General features: G+C 42.4%; 1 protein-coding gene and 1 pseudogene across 3 annotated transcripts in view; one reads left to right on the plus strand and one right to left on the minus strand.

Moving 5' to 3' along the window:
* Positions 1–4,733, minus strand: part of RNGTT (RNA guanylyltransferase and 5'-phosphatase) — a 187,675-nt gene extending 182,942 nt beyond the window's left edge. The window contains exon 1 of one of the 3 annotated variants that reach the window (XM_040551729.1): positions 4,500–4,733. In XM_040551729.1, the coding sequence (XP_040407663.1) occupies positions 4,500–4,563 (64 nt within the window). In that variant the 5' untranslated portion in view covers positions 4,564–4,733. Of the gene's footprint in view, positions 1–3,162; positions 3,237–4,499 lie in introns of those variants that run through there. The other 2 variants (XM_040551730.1, XM_040551732.1) reach the window with 2 other exon arrangements.
* Positions 4,734–7,631: 2,898 nt separating this feature from the next.
* On the plus strand, positions 7,632–7,777 carry LOC121068845 (annotated as a pseudogene).
* Positions 7,778–11,339: the final 3,562 nt, after the last annotated feature.

Below are 11,339 nucleotides of genomic sequence, written 5' to 3' on the forward strand. Positions count from 1 at the left end.
TGGAAGAATGCATCCCATTCTCACTGCACGGACACGCAAGTGTCTGCTGAGAGCTTTTCCTTTATGCAACATATCCATAGAGATCTCTGTAGCCTTAAATTCTATCAGAACATCTCATGTATTTTCATATAAGCATCTAGCTTTTTAGGAAAGAGTCATCAAAAATGAGAAGATGGGCAGATACAGAAAGGAAACTGCGGAGCTCCACACAACTTGCTAGCTCATTTCTGACGCTGTCCAGCCACGCAAGAAACACCCTTACTGTCACGCTTGTCCAAGACCACTTCAACCTGCAGAGAGCTTCAGGAAAAGTCATTCACACAGTCAACATACACATTAGATGGTAATAAATTTACAGCCTCTTCAACTCATTGGACTATCAGAAAAATCCCTCTCATTACCGTACTTCCCTCTGCCTTTCCATTCCACTAGCAGCACATCCTGCTCTATGAAAGCAAGGGCTTTGGGTTGTGGGGTTTTTTTGGTTTTGTTTTTTAAAACAATCACAGCTCTCAGCAATACAGACTTACATTCTACCTTTGAAGCAAGCACTGTCTTCAGAATTTACACTTCTGCTATTTTCTTGTTTTTTTTTTTCTAAATTGTTACTGCTACACCTGTAGAATTGATCTTCAATACGAACTCATACAATATTCTTCCAGTGACAGAAAACCAAACTATCTTAACATGCAAATTTGGTATTTTTTGATCTTTGTACAGAACCTTGAAAATCCTCCTTCCTAGCGTACAGATAAGCCCCTCTCAGTGTCATTAAGCTACAGAAAATCTAAGCTCTAATGCAAGGAAAAAACTCTAAACTTTCCTAGTAATATGGGAACTATAAATAAGGCAGTAGCTACAGTTTCTGCTACAGATCTGACATACAGTTCATGCTAAAGAAGAGTTGCGAACAGTTATTACTTCAACACTACTTCAGCCTTCCTGCATAAGGCTTTGAAAATTAAATAGGCAATTCTTTATGTTGAACAAGATGAACTGACAGTAGCAAGGTGGTATCTTACATGGACATCACAGCACCCAAAATCATTAGTGTAACTAAACTAAATTAATAATAATTATAATAATAATTGTAATTCCTTGACTGAATTCTCAAACTTCAGAACATTACCAGAAGCCTGACTACCTTATCACCTACTACCACAATTAGTTTCAGATTTGGCAAATAGTTGTGGAAAGTGGATATTAAAAACCATTCTCCCAATCAGAGCTGCCTGTGTAAAAGACGGAAGATTAGTATTTCTTTAGGATTAAAAACAGGTAAAAATTCTAAATGTAAGCGTCTGTATGTCAAACATACTGTACAGACATCAAGTGGATAACTCTTAGAGAAATCAAAGTGAAAAACTTAAGACTTCAAATTTCCTAAGTACACGTTCAAATTTAGACATATTTTTCATCTTTTCTTAAAGGTTTTATCTAGAGCATGCCAGTGAAAAAGCTACCCGTAACGTAGCCTAATTTTTTGTGACATGAAGCTATTAATTCAATATGTGGCAGGAGCTACGAATAATTTACGACCACGGTTATGTTTAGATTGAACATTGATTGGGAAGGTTAAACACAATGGAAATTGACCAAGGTTCAGCAAGGGGAACTTCAGTAAGATGAAATAGTCAGTAAAATCTGCAATAAAAAAAAAAGTAAGAGTCTTCTGCCTTAAGAACAGCTACAGTGGGTCAAAGCACCCGCTACACTTAGTATCTCATCGCCAAATCAGGCCAATAACAGATGCCTAGGAAAGAATATAAAACAACAACAACAACCACAACCCATCAGCAAATTACTCCCTCAAACTACAAGCAGCTTTCTGAAGCAGAGGTGTTATCTCCACATGCAATAGAGATGTTTTTAATAATAACTGTCAGTTCTGCGTGCAACTAATAGGAACCAACAGCTGACTGCAAGACATTGCTGAGACATTTCTCACGTCTCTTCCTCAATATCTTGCTCGCACTCTGTGTGGCAGAGAGAAAACAGACCTGACTTTGGGGGGCCATACAAGATAGGCACCTGCAAAGACAGAGATGCCAAGGCTGAAGCAACCCAACAACTTCAGTTCTACGAGTTCAGAGAAAGCTTTTTGTCAAGTGTGTGACTGAGCTGCTACCACAATACAGTACAATGTGAAAATGTTCCATAAAATCAGTGGCAACAGAACACCAATACTTAAAGAAGTAAACTGGACAGAGGGAGACATAGATCCACTCACTTCATTCAGAATGAACCTAAATGAATCACAGAATCGAAGGGGTTGGAAGGGACCTCCAGAGATCATCGGGTCCAACCCCCCTGCCAAAGCAGGTTCCCTAGAGCAGGCTGCCCAGGTAGGCGTCCAGACGGGCCTTGAATATCTCCAGAGAAGGAGACTCCGCAACCTCCCTGGGCAGCCTGTTCCAGTGCTCCTTCACCCTCACCATGAAGAAGTTCTTTCGCATGTTGGTGCGGAACTTCCTGGGATCCATCTTGTGGCCACTGCCCCTTGTCCTGTCCCCACAAACCACTGAAAAGAGGTTGGCCAAATCCCTCTGTCTCCCACACTTAAGATATTTATAAACATTGATGAGATCCCCTCTCAGTCTTCTTTTCTCCAGGCTGAACAGACCCAGGTCTCTCAGCCTTTCTTCATAACCCCATCTGGGACAGCAGAAGAGCTCCAGACCTCACTAGTTCTTGTATTTGAGGTCACCTCGAAATTACAGATGCCACAATCGTAAGACAAGAGGGTCATGATCAAACACTTGATGAATATTAGGTCCACAGAAGCCAGACAAACCTTGCTTAGCAACATTATAACTACTATACTGTCAAATGGGAAGCCATGCACAGATGCTTACAAATTTGTTTGAAATGCTAATTAAAACTGGAATATAAAACATCTGGCAGACAATTTTTAAATTCATTGTTGTTGTTTATGTATCACTAAAATAGTAAGATGTGTTTGAACGTAGAGTAACAAAAGAGGAGAGAAGACTGATGGTGTATTACGACTTTTGATTAAGTTGTACGCACAAAAAAACACTAAAAATTAAGTGAACTAATATAAGAACGTATTGGAATAAAGCAGCCAAAGAAATGAACTTTTGTGTGTGTGTGCGTGTGCAGTAATTTTTTGTGTATGATCACAGTGAATAGGAAAGTTACCCTGCAGCTACTCAATAAGCAAAGACACAAGCAGTCATTGCACAGCAGATGACATGCTGATGAACCACATTCTGACTTAATGGATGTCATTTTTTTGGAGCAGCCATGGCTTAAGAAACAAACAAAACCGACAACTTCCAGAGATCAAGAACTTGCTGAGAAGAATAAAGATTCGTTAGTCTATTTTTGTCATGGTCAAAGGTTAACAATTTACACTATCAAATTTATTACTAGATAAAAAGCAATACATTTGCCAGCAATCAGGAAAAAAAAAAAGGGAGATAAGGGAGATAAGAAGATAGTACTGTTATTTAATAAAGTCAAGCTCAGAGAAATACGAAGAACTTGAGGGAAAACAGTAACCCACGAGATGAGGAATTAAAATACTGATAAATGCCAAGTAACGCATATTCCCAGCAAGACTAAGCCTACTGAGATGTCTGACCAGGTTTTAGATAAATCTGTAAGCAGCCGTCAATGCCTGCTGCTCCACAACCAACTGCAGCCAAAAAAGACGATGCAGAAATGTGGGACAGAGAAGGCTGGAACTGTAACGTTACCCAAATCATAGCACACCGCCATCTAGAACAGTATGCGGAGCAGTAAACGCTGCGTGTTGGAAAAGCACCTTTAAGTCGTCACGGATAGGAAGATGGAGGAGTAAGAACTGCGAAAGCACAGGGAAAAAATGGGTTGTTGAACTGTCTACCTTAGAAAGGCAGCAACCGTAAGAGAACTGAGCAGAGCAGTGTCTGTTCGCTCTACCTCAAACTAGGCAGCAGGGGGAAAAGTTCACCCGAGCCAGTCTGGGGGATCACTCCCCACCAAAAAGCATGTCTGTAGACGGCACCCAGCTCCTGCCACCAGCACAGCCGGGCACCCAGCAAACCTCCAGCCACAGCGACCACTGCCAGACCCCACTGAGGATGAGCGTGCAGCTATGGGGTGCGGCACAGGCGGCCACCCCACAGCTGCGGGGTCACCCCCGGTAAGCACCCCTTCCTCACGGAGAGGGAGGAGGAATCTGGAAGCCAGGCCTGAGTGTGACAGCGGGCTCTCCCAAAAGCTTTTGGGGTGGAAGGGACCTTTCAGCTCATCCCCTTCCACCCCCTCGTCAAGGCTCCCGGCCTCCCCGAGGGGACCCGCCGTGAGGCTCCGTCCCCGGCCCGGCGGGGGCTCGCCGAGGCCCACGAGGCCCCGGGACCAAGCTCCCCGGCCGGGCCAGAGGGCGAGGGGCCGGGGGGAGACTCCCATAAAGACCGGGGGGGGGGCCGGGCCGGGCGAGGAGGGGGCCGCCGCCGCCGCACGGCCGCCCCGGGGCCGGGCCGGGCGCTCACCTGCCACGGGCTGCCCCCTCCTGGGGCAGTGGAGCCAGCGCGGCGGGATCTTGTTGTAGGACATGGCGGGGCCCGGGCCGCCACCGGGACGGGGGACGGGGAACAGGGGGCGGAGGGGGAGGGCAGGGCAGGGCAGGTGGGCGCGGGCCGCGGCCCCTCGGCGCTCAGCGGCGCCCCCGGCCCCTGGCCCGCGGCGCCTTCATTCAGAGCCGGCCCCGCCTCGGCTCCGCCGCCGCTTCCGCTTCCGGGGGTGGCGGGGCCGGGGGTGGCGGAGCGGGGCCCGGCGGGACCGGCCCCGGTGCTGCCGATCCGCGGGTACCGCGGCGAGGGGCCCCGAGGTCCCCGCTAGGCTCCGCAGGCCGTCCTGAGGGCTGGCCGGGCTTGGTCTGCCCCCAAAAGTAGTAATAAAAACACACGTCGGTCTGCCTTCGCTCCACACATGATAATAAAGAGATGTATCGGTCTGCCTTAAGTCCAAAAATAATAAGAAAAAGGCGTGTCGGTCTCCCTTAGCTCCAAAAAATGATGATGAAAAGGTGTAGCAGTCTCCCTTAACTCCAAAAATAATCATAAAATACATACCAGTCTCCCTTAGCTCCAAAAATTATAATAATAAAAAGGCATATCGGTCTCCCTTAACTCCAAAAAAAAAATAATAAAAGACGTACTGGTCACCCTTAACTCCAAAAATGATAATAAATAGACAATACTGGTCTCCCTTAGCTCCAAAAATAATAATAAAAAAAACACATTGGGACTGGAGGTTCCCTGTGGAGAGTGAGGGACGTGTTGTGCCCAGTGGCCAGCCCAGGGCTGCTCGGCCCGGGAAGGAGACATGGCCAGGATGGGAGACATGGCCAGGATCACTGACATGGCCAGGATCAGCCCACACAGAGAGGATGTCATAAACCAGCCCCAGCTCCTCCAGCGGGGCTGTGGGGACAGCGAGGAACAGCCCACAGCAGCTCGCCTGGAAATGTGTGGGCACGGCTCGTGCAACACGAGCTGGAGCGTCGGCAAAGGCTGTCGTGCGTGCAGAAAGGCTTGCGTGGGCTTTAGGGGAGGCTGGGCACGTCGCTGGAAGAGAAGGGAAATGAGGGTTGCCAAAGTAGGACGCATCGGGCCAGGAAATGTCCTGAGCTGGCACGCAGCTGGAGGATTGGGGAAATGAGAGGTGCCTCTGTACCAGGCCTTCAGGCACAGCCAGAAAGATTAGGCCTGCGAGTAGGTTCACATAACGAAAGCTATGTTTCTGCACAAACACCAGCAAAAACTCCCCATGGCCATAAAGCAGTCTGCTTACATCCCGTGTTTACCTGAAAAAAAAACAACCAAACAAACAAAAAAAAGCCATTTAAGGTGGTTTCAGTGAAGCATAGCTTATTTTCCAGTTAATTACATTTCAGTACTTCATACAGTGGCCATGTTTCCTGCTGCATTTTAGTACTCTAGATTTTATTAGATGTAGTTTCTTCCCTAGAATATCCTCTCACTAAGGCTAATTTACAAACTCTCGCTTGAGTTGAGTTGAGTAATTGAGGTATCAGTGAATTAGTTTGCCTATCAGAGTCACTAGGTTCTCATGCTATGTTACAAGTTTCTGAATTTTGACATCTAAGGTTATTATATATTAATCTTATCATTCTTGTCAGAATTGAAACAGTCTTGCTACACTGAAAAACAATTTATTTCTATTATCTTCCTTAACTGTTCAACGCACTTCCATTAAAAGGATACTGTATGATGTTTGAAATAAGATGTTGATTTTCCCTCTATAAAAAAAGCAACAGTCAGACACCAGGTGGTGCCAGAGACCAGCCGGAACAGAAAGTGAAACGAGTGCAGGGAGCGTTCAAGAAGCCAAGAGCAACCACAAGTGTCCCAGTTTCTGATTTCAGTACAGTAAGAGGAACGGTACAGTACCGTCACCAGTACGGCAAAATTAGGAACGAAACCATTTTCAGAGGTGCAGAGCAGTACAAAAATATCTCATGAATGAGCAATAATCTATTCTCATCATTTAGTCGTAAGGTTCTGATACGTTTTTTAAAACGTTTAACAGCTGCAGAGAGCAAAACTACTTTCATGTAGAGATGTATAGTTAAACTGGGAGTATATGTACATGTTTTTTATTTAGCAGTGCACAAGGCAAATAAAATATTTGAAATTTTAAATATGAGGTAGAGAGTTAAAATGAGGCATACAGCTAAAATGACCTTCACCAGACAGCACTCACCATTTAACCTCCTGCGGGTTCTGAGTTGGCTGAGCAGGGTTTAGGGCATCCCTCTGGCAAACAGCATAATGCAAGTAGCCATTTGGGGTTGGACCCGATGATCTCTTGAGATCCCTTCCAACGACTACAATTCTGTGATTCTGTGATTCAGCTGAGTACCTTCACCACGCTAGAGAGCTTCTCCTGAGCTGTGACCTTTGTTTGCCACATACCATCTTGCTCCACATCATGCAGCAAGAACAATGACTGTGATGCCTGTTTGAGAATGAGAAAGGTGTTTCTTGAAGAGAGAGAAGGTTGTTTCCATCTTTTCCAACAAAATGGTGTCACAGACAGTATTTAGCATGATGACTTGTGTTCTGTTTTCATTTGGTGTTTACATGGGAATGGTGGTTTTTATCTAGATTTTAACAGGAAATATCATATAACTGTGACCTGAAATGGCAGGTTACTTACTGCTCATGGATGGACTCATCTTACATATTCTGCATATGTAGTTTACACTGGACTTTGCAATCTTAGACACTCTGAAACAATTTACGCAGGCATAGGTTGATAGTTTGTGTGTTTCATCAATAGCTTTATTTGTGAACAGCCATACTTTCCTGCTTGACTTTATAGTCAAGAACACTTTTACCTGATGTACCAGCAGAGGGCACCGAGTTCCTAGATATTCCTTGTGGCTTTCAACAGCCTGCACTTAGTGTGTTTGAACAGGAAAAACAGGTGAATGTAGTAGTTCTTCCAAGGATTGCTTTGAAAGAAAAACAACTTGTGAGTGTTTTAATAGTCTGTGATATAACATTCCCTCAGCGCTTCTCTGTATACCAATCCTCTTTTATCTAGAGGCATTCAAATACCTGTAACTTCACCCTGGTGTCTGCTCACCAATTTAAATCCTTTTCCTGGCAGAGCAGACACTATGGTCAAAGTGATTTTTCTGGGATGAGGTTCATCCCTTGTACCATGGCTTTGTTGACTCCTCTGATTTTAGTTCAGCTGCACTGTTTCTGGTAGTGGAGAGCTGCGTTTTTGTTCTCCCATGAGTTGAGAAAAAAGATTAAAAAAAAACAACCAAACAAAAAACAAAACAAACAAACAAAAAAGAAACATGAAAAAGCACACTTTAAATCTTTTTCCTAATTACAAACTGAATATTTAATCCAAATTGTTTCTGGTGAATAATCTTACCCTTTTAATGTAATATATTAATATTGTAACTAACTAGCTAATTTAGGTACATCATTCCTGTTCTGAGCAAAGTGGACCACCAAGGTATTTTGCCTGAAGGGAGAACACATAGTGTGCTATACTGATATGTCAACAACCCTATTACTGTTCTGTTTCAGTATAGTATTATCTTCCATGAGCTTGTAAAGTAATAATGAATGTAATAAGAAAATGAAACCTTCCCTCAAGATATTATTTGAAAGAGACATTTCTGACTCTATCAGTAAATAAATATTCTTTTTATTTAAAAAAATACATATTTACTGAACTGAGACTACAACAGGTTTTATTTCAGTGAAAGTAATTGTGAAAGATGCTAACTCTGCAGGCAAAGGTGATTCACACAGGATTATTTTTCCACTTCATGGTACAGGTCTTCACCTGAAAAGAAACTTGATGTCATAAACTAGTAAGCTATTATATAATTATTGTAACAGAGCAAATTGTATTTTTATATTTAATTTACTGATTCAGTTAATACATTCCTTGCTTGTTGTTTTTTTCTGTTCATAGCAGACTGACTTGTGACAACATGTATGACTAATTACAATGTTCCTTTATGACTTTCAGCATGCATGAAGCTTTTTTTGGGGAGGGGTGAGCACTGTTTGAATCTGAATAAATATTTTAACTTCTTTGATACTGTGGTCATGTTTTATTCCAATAGCACTTAGACTCTAATAGCATCAGAAGAAAAAAAAAAAAACAGTACAACGAAACCATACTTTTACATTTAAGTGAAAGTTAATATTGGGGTTGCTTATGCTTATTGCAAAACTTAATACACACCTACATACGTATTAAAGAACTTACCACACACACCTACATTAAAACATGCTGAGTATGCACCAACTCTTATAAAAAATCAAAAGAAAATGCTAGGAGCTCAGCATTTTTGTAAATCATGCCCGCTTATTTGGTGTCAACAAATAATGAAGAACCTAACTTCTGAGACAATTTTTTTTCCCAGTTTGAGAACGAAAATAAGATGTCAAACAGAAACTATTTTATTCCTTGTGTGCATAAAATAACAAAAAGGGATGTTCAAGCATAGTGTTAAGTGCTCTGAGATATTTGAGAACATTTACAGTGTTCTTCCTATGGAGAGCTTTGAGAACTCAGCAATAAAATTAAGAGTCTTTAGTCTTCAAGACATTAGGGGGCACCACAACCTCAAAGACTTAAAATGATGTAAGTTAAAAGTACAGTTACTTCTCCTGTCCAAAATAAACAGGAAACAGCATGAAAACAGCCAAATCAAGTTCTAGAGTCGTTCCCTAGTGCAAGATTATGATACACTTCTTAATAGAAATTCACCCAGAAGACAAACCAGACATTTAGTAGAATATAGACTACACCCTCCTTTGTGTAACAGTAATAAAACTGCACGACTAATGGATGCAATATAAGCAGCTTTATGTAAAGTCTTTATATAAACCTTAAATTTCCCTTCAGGGTTTCATTCACGAAGATGGTGTTTTCAGCTCCAGCCTCTAAGGTATGTGACTTCACACAGTGACATGCAGGTCCAAAATACAAAATGTCTTCCTCTTCCTACTGTTCCTCTGCAACTGAAATGACCGTGTGCTTGATATACAGAGGTAAGCAGCTGCACAACAGGCTCGTGAGCAAGACACCTGTTATTCCTGGAGGACTGGGACATCTCCCTAGTGTTTTTCTGGTTTGACCTAGACACCTGTGGCATAACTTGCGCGAGCTGTGAGGAATAATTTTCAGCGGAAAACTACACTTTGAAAAATATCTGGATGAACCATTCAAGAAGATCTGGTCCGTTGCATAAAATCAAGTCATCCAGTAAGACTGTGCTTTGAGTATGGATAAAGTAATCAACCAGCTAAAATTTCATGGTGGAAAATAACTCACAGTAGGGAAAAGCATGACATAATATGAGAGAAAAAACTCTATTTTAAGTAGGTGGAAAGCATGTCATGACTCTTTGGAGATGATGTGGTGAGTGACTAGATTCCACAAAGTAAAACGGTTGCTACACTTTCTAGTTTCTGTACTGTCTGAATATGGACACCTCAGTAAAAATCCTGCCCTGAGCGGAGGCTGTGGTTAAAACTGCGTAACTGAGGCCCTGGATAGTGTGGGAGGCAGACTAAGAGCAGTCAGTAACTGCTGGAGGGTTATCACTCCTCTACAGCCCGAAATAGCTGAGAGAGGCTCAGTCTTTCAGCCTACAAACCTGCATACGTGATGATCAAATTCTGGTTTGCTATACTGGTAGAAATATTTTTCTCATGTGATCAGTCACACAAAGTAAAGATTATTACCCTTAGGCACTCTCTGACATTCTGCATCCTAAGTTTGAGCCTATGGATATGTATACTATGGATATATGTGAATATAAAGCCTGTGAAGAGTAACACACGTATAAGCTATAATACAGTATGTGAGAAAATACCTGCAGACTTATATTTATATGCCTGTAATATACAAAATATGCAATGTAATGTACAAATATAAATGAAGGCCACAGTCTCTATCATGAGGTGTTTGCAGTCCAGAAAATGCCCCAAGAAACTGGCCAAAGACAAAGGAAAGAAGTAAAGCAAAGCGATTAGCCTAGCAGCCACATGGGCTTCTTTTTTTTTTTTATGGTATACAAATTAAATTATGGCAAAATATATGTATGCAAACATACAGAGAAAATCAGATGCTCAAACATTGCCCTTATGAAAATAGCTTTTCTTTCTGTCAGTATTCATTGTGGAACAAGCTTTACAAGAACACATCCTACTTCTTCCCTGCAAGAGCTTCACTCAAAACCAAGTACACAGCAAGAGGAATATCCTAGTATATACATATGCAGCATCCTTGTTCTCAGGAACCTTCAGAGTAAGTTGGTAAATGTCATTTTAGCCAAGGACATTGTATAGGTTGTAAATTTGCCTCTTCCGAGCATTCCTTAGAGAAAAGAACAGAAATTTTTCATTTCACGCACATTTCGAGGTCCCTAGAAACACTCTTTTCCACATTCTCACCAGCTTAGGCTACATCACACTGTAATCATTTACGATAGACATTATGGAATGGGCTTTCCCTTGGAGAACTTCGTAGCCATGCTCCCTTGTTGTCCATACACCCACAGTTGAAATCCATGTCACTTGTTTCCACTGCTGGTTTTGCCTTCTGCATGTAATTAAGATTAACGCAAATAAACCCACTACCCTCATACTCAAACCTTTAATCAATATGGGTATGAAACTGTCATTGTCCAGGTGGACTTCTAGGGGTTACTCACATTAAGGTCATTGGGAAAGGGAAGGAGGTATGAAGATGGCTGCCCTTCCCTGAAATTAGTTTCCTGGACCTCTGAGGTTCACTGTATGTTCCAGTAGTTTGAAGTT

The sequence above is a fragment of the Cygnus olor genome, chromosome 3, assembly GCF_009769625.2.
Source record: "Cygnus olor isolate bCygOlo1 chromosome 3, bCygOlo1.pri.v2, whole genome shotgun sequence".
NCBI lineage: Eukaryota > Metazoa > Chordata > Aves > Anseriformes > Anatidae > Cygnus > Cygnus olor.